This window comes from Penaeus vannamei, chromosome 27 (genome assembly GCF_042767895.1).
Source record: "Penaeus vannamei isolate JL-2024 chromosome 27, ASM4276789v1, whole genome shotgun sequence".
NCBI lineage: Eukaryota > Metazoa > Arthropoda > Malacostraca > Decapoda > Penaeidae > Penaeus > Penaeus vannamei.
In genome coordinates, this window is record NC_091575.1 from 7,588,060 (window position 1) to 7,593,076 (window position 5,017).

The window sequence follows — 5,017 nt, forward strand, 5'->3', positions numbered from 1 at the left end:
GTGAATTAGCACATTTAAATAGGGAACAGTTCGGCGAAACTAATTGAAATTCGGCCGGCATAATAAATCGAGTCTTCGTTCTTCCTGGAATATACAAGTTTCGTTCACTTTCTGAAACATTATTTTAGAAAAGACGAATCTACCGCAAGGAGAGACGCAAGGATTGTACGTAATTGATGCAAAGACTAATATTCATAATGAGAACAATGAGAAGCTTCCGTCGAGGAAAGAAATGAGTCCTGCGAAATCCTTCGAGGTCGGGAGCGTTCTGGTAGGTTAAGTCACTCGCTGGCATCGCGACGTGGTGAGTCATATCCATTTCTGCTCGATATTCATGAAGCCCTTTCTGACTGAGCTCCTACAAAGTACAAGAATGATATACATACATCCTGGTAGGTAAGAGATAGTAAGTCATGCGCCAACAGAGCGTAAACGGAATGAAAACGGCGCGAAACGGCTGGCGGCGTGTGGCATGGAGCGGTAGTGCCGGGGCGTCGGGGGGCGAGCGTCTGCGCGGAGGTGAGTGCTGTGTTGTGTGTGGGACCGTCGCGCCGAGCTCGTGTTTCTCGCTCCTTTCACACCCTCAACATCGTTGTCATCTCGCTGTCATGGATCCCGCATTCGAAGGAGCTGGTTCTGAGGAGGGCACGCAGATCTGGAGGATCGAGGTATGTTTCTTAGTCCAAAAATCTCGGTTGGAAGCCACGCCCACTTTTAGGGAAGGCGTCCCCCTCGGCGCCCCCTCCCTCTGCCTCGCCGAGTAAAGCGGTCTCATCTGTGCGAATGAAAACATGTGCGTTGCCATTTTTCGTATTTTGTTGTTGTTGCTGCTTCTGTTGTGTATTCTGGTCACTTCAATTCGTCTTTCCCTGTCTGTTTAGGAAGCAGACCTAGCGTGTAGTTAGCTGCGGCAGAAGGATCGTACATGACCTTGGCCTTAGGTAATGAACGAAGTAATATGGGAAATGTTTTGGTTTCCATTATTGTTTGAACAACGCAATTGGTTGTTCTTCGTTTAGTCTGCGAGGATCTTGTTTCGATGGAGATATAGAGTTTTAAATTTTCAAAACATTTGGAAATGCCTTTGCCATGACATCGATAGGTAACCCTGCGGTGTGTTGCAGAGGTATCGTTGTCACTATCACTTTCATCGCGTGACAGTTGGGTCATTTGTGGTGATCTTGTGTGGATGCTAAATCGATTAACATTTCGTGTGCAGGCGCCGTAGGAACTGTGGATATATTGCAGATCAACATACTATTTCCGTTTATGTGTTAATATATTTAGGTGAAGAACGCCGGGGAGCGGGAGCGTAGCGGGAAAGATCTGCGCGGAAATCAAACAAATTTCCCTGGCAACTACAGATGGCAACACTATTTTCCCGTGGCTGTTGCAGAGAAAGATCGTCTATTTTTGTTGTCTTAATCGTAGAACTCGCAATGAATCATTGAATCAACCTTTTTGTAATCTTTATGTTTTCTTTGCAAGTGTCAGAGCTATAAGAAATCAAATCGCGGTCTGACAGCTTGGCGCAACCAGTTGACAGTCGAGAGGAGAAAGACGTTTGGGATAATAATATTGCGGACGCCGGGGTGGTGGTGGGGGGAGCAGGGGGGGGGGTCGAGGAAGAGGGGGTTTGTTACCGGACGTTCTTGTCATGCGGTTCTCATGACTGTTGTGCCGGCTCCGCCACCACGCCAGGCCAAGCGTGACCGTTGGACCGCAAGCGCAGGAGAGATTAAGAAAGCTTGGGTTGAAAAGCTTGATTTGGGGACCGGCAGCCGCAGTTCCCCCAACAACAAGAGGCCGTTCAGACACATGCCCTCACAAGCCAGCTCCTTTTTTGCTCCTTTTCCCCGGCTGCAGGATCTTGGGGTTCCGCCCGGCCCCTTCTTGGTGCGCGCAGATGGCCGGTCTTCCTCTCTCTCTCTCTCTCTCTCTCTCTCTCTCTCTCTCTCTCTCTCTCTCTCTCTCTCTCTCTCTCTCTCTCTCTCTCTCTCTCTCTCTCTCTCCCTCTCCCTCTCCCTCCCTCCCTCTCCTCTCCCTCTCCCTCTCCCTCCCTCCTCCCTCCCTCTCCCTCCCTCTCTCTCCCCTCCTCTCTCTCCTTCCCTCTCTCTCTCCTCTCCCTCTCCCTCTCCCTCTCCCTCTCCCTCTCCCTCCCTCCCTTCCCTCTCCCTCTTCCTCTCCCTCTCCCTCTCCCCCTCCCCCTCCCCTCCCCTCCCCTTCCCCCTCTCTCCCTCCCCCTCTCCCTCCCCCTCTCCCTCTCCCCTTCTCCCTTCTCCTTCCTCGCCTTCCTCTTGTGTGTATGCGCATGTAAGTTGGCGTGTGTACATGTATGAAGGAAGTTGTTCATGAGACTTAAAGAAAGGAGAGGGACTGACTGACGTCTTGATTGACTGAGGTTTAGAGTGGGCGTCGTCAGCGCTATTTGTATTGTACGTGCGTGTGCGATTGTATGCTGGAAAGAGAGCAAAATATCAATTCATCTTTGTTTATCTACCTATCTTTTCATCTGTCTGTTTATCTACATATCTGTCTGTCTGTCTATTTATCTACTTTATTTATCTACTTATCTATCTATCTGTCTATTTATCTACTTTATTTATCTACTTATCTATCTATCTATCTATTATCTAATTATCTATCTATCTGTCTGTTTATCTGCTTATCTATTCATCTACGTATCTATCTGTTTATCTATCTATTATCTACTTATCTATCTATTTATCTATTTATCAATCTAACTCTTGTCAGTCAGTCTCTCTGTTTATAGATCTGTTTCTCTATTAGTTTACCCATGTAAGTTTGTATGTATATGTGTATATATTTATAGCGAGGAAGGAATGAAAGAGCGAGGGAGTTGACATCAGAGTGAGCGAGAAATCGAGCGAGGCTGGGCGTGCGTTTGAGGCGAACAAGAGGAGGACCAGAAACACCGCAGCGAAAGAGGAGAAAGGCAGTAAAAAGACGATAAACCAGAGGGAGAAGGAGGGAGGGGAGATCCGCGGCGGGGAGAGGAATCTGAGTAAAAGTCGGGATGAAGTAGGAGATGGAGGATTTGGAGAGGGGGATGAAGGAAGGGAAGTGAGAGTGATGGAGAAGGAGCGGGGAGGGGAAAGGAAGAAGGGGGCGGGAGAGGGAGAGGGAGAGGGAGAGGGTCAGGGTGAAGGAGAGGAAAAGGAGAGAGCAGTTTTGCGAGAGCAAAACGTGTCTGTGTGTTTTTGTATGTATCTGAGCATGAGTGCGTGTCTGTGTGCGTATGTTCGTTTCTGTGTGTAAGTGTATGTTTCTCTTCCCTCTTTGCGGGGACGAAGATGAAACACCTTCCGAAACGCGTCTGAACTGGCTTGTTGCGTGAATCCCGCGCTGCCGGTCAATGAGCACGTTTTATTCCCACTCGTGAGAATATTTGATGCCGGGGAATCGCTCCGGAATCTGGGGGAACCCAATGCTGAAGCTAGAATAAGCATTCAGCATAAGGTCTCCGGGAATATATACATAGGAACGGTGAGGGTGAAGATTTCGAGAAGGAAACACCGAACAGAAATATTTTAAAAGCGTCAAATCAGTAAATCTACGTGGAAATGCTACTGAGCGTCAAGAAGCACACCTGATGCCTAAACATTTGTAAATATATTGGGGTTTAAAAAAGCAGTCTTCAGGAAACAAAACAAGAGTAAAGACAACATAGCTTTTTGCAAAGGTGCAGAAGGATGAGGGTACGAAAAAGCACTCGCGAAGAAATAACTACATCAACATTAACAGCAACAACAATAACTGATAATATCAACAACAACAATAACAACAACAGCAGCAACAACAACAACGGCAACAACAACAACGGCAACAGCAACAACGGCAACAACAACAACGGCAACAACAACAACAACAACAACAACGGCAACGACAACAACAACAACGGCAACAACAGCAACGGCAACAACAACAACAACACCAACAATGACATCATCATCAACAACAACAAAAACAGTAACAACAGCAACAACAATAACAAAAATAATAGAAAGTGTGAAATTACTGTAAATCAACGAAAGATATCCCTTTTGCGTCCAGGATTGACATGAGACAATCACGAGACAGCTGGATGTGTGAGCGAAAGGCAGAAGAGTAAGAATAGAGCGCAAACATAGTGAAAATTGATATATGATAGGGATAGGGGAGAGGAGAGGCAAAAGTGAGAGAAAGAGGGAGAGGGTGAAGGTGAGGGTAAGGGTGAGAGAGAGAGGGGGGGGGAGGGATAAGGAGAGAGCGAAGGCGAGGATAATAATGGTTGGAGAGAGGAGAGGGAGAGAGAAGAGAGGTGAAAAAGAAGAGAGATGAGGAGGGAGGAAAGAGAATATAGAGATACAACAGAGAAGAGGGAAAGAGGTATGTAGAGCGGGAGAAGGGAGGGCAGAGCGGAGGAGAGAAGAAAGACAAATGAATAAAGAAACAAAACAAGGACGATGCACCAGGCGAGAGAATGAGAAAGTAACTCAAGAAGGAGGGAACAACAGAGAGAGAGAGAGAAGAAAGAGAAAGAGAGAGAGAAGAAAGAGAAAGAAAGAAAGAAAGAGAAAGAGAAAGAAAGAAATAGAAGGAGAGGGAGAAGGAAAGAGAAAGAGAAATAGAGGGAGAAGGAAAGAGAAAGGGACAGACAGACAGAGACGGAGACAAACACACAGAACAAGCAAGCAAGCAAGCAAGCATAGAGTTGACCTGCTCTCCAAGCTTCACTGAAACACAACTGCAAATCTGTTAGGTAAATACAGCACTCTGATGGGCGGCTGATGACGTTATGTGTGCTTGGCGACACGTTTGCTCTGCCATTTATTGATAATTATCTCATTTTCGGATAATTTCGAGACACGTTCGGATAATTCCGAGACATTTTCGCGGTAAATTTTCTGCGCGCTTTGTTTATTTCCGTTTCTGAGGATTTATTTCGGCGATTATTTGTTTACGTAAACTTTTTGGTGTATTTACATTACTGATACAGTTGTTTATATGATATCAA

General features: G+C 46.4%; 1 protein-coding gene across 7 annotated transcripts in view; it reads left to right on the top strand.

Annotated features, from left to right (window-relative positions):
* Positions 1–487: 487 nt before the first annotated feature.
* LOC113813489 (gelsolin, cytoplasmic) overlaps positions 488–5,017 on the top strand; it is a 65,158-nt gene continuing 60,628 nt past the window's right edge. For all 7 annotated transcript variants that reach the window (XM_070140460.1, XM_070140454.1, XM_070140455.1 and 4 more), the window contains exon 1: positions 488–668. In XM_070140460.1, the coding sequence (XP_069996561.1) occupies positions 609–668 (60 nt within the window). In that variant the 5' untranslated portion in view covers positions 488–608. The remainder of the gene's footprint in view (positions 669–5,017) is intronic.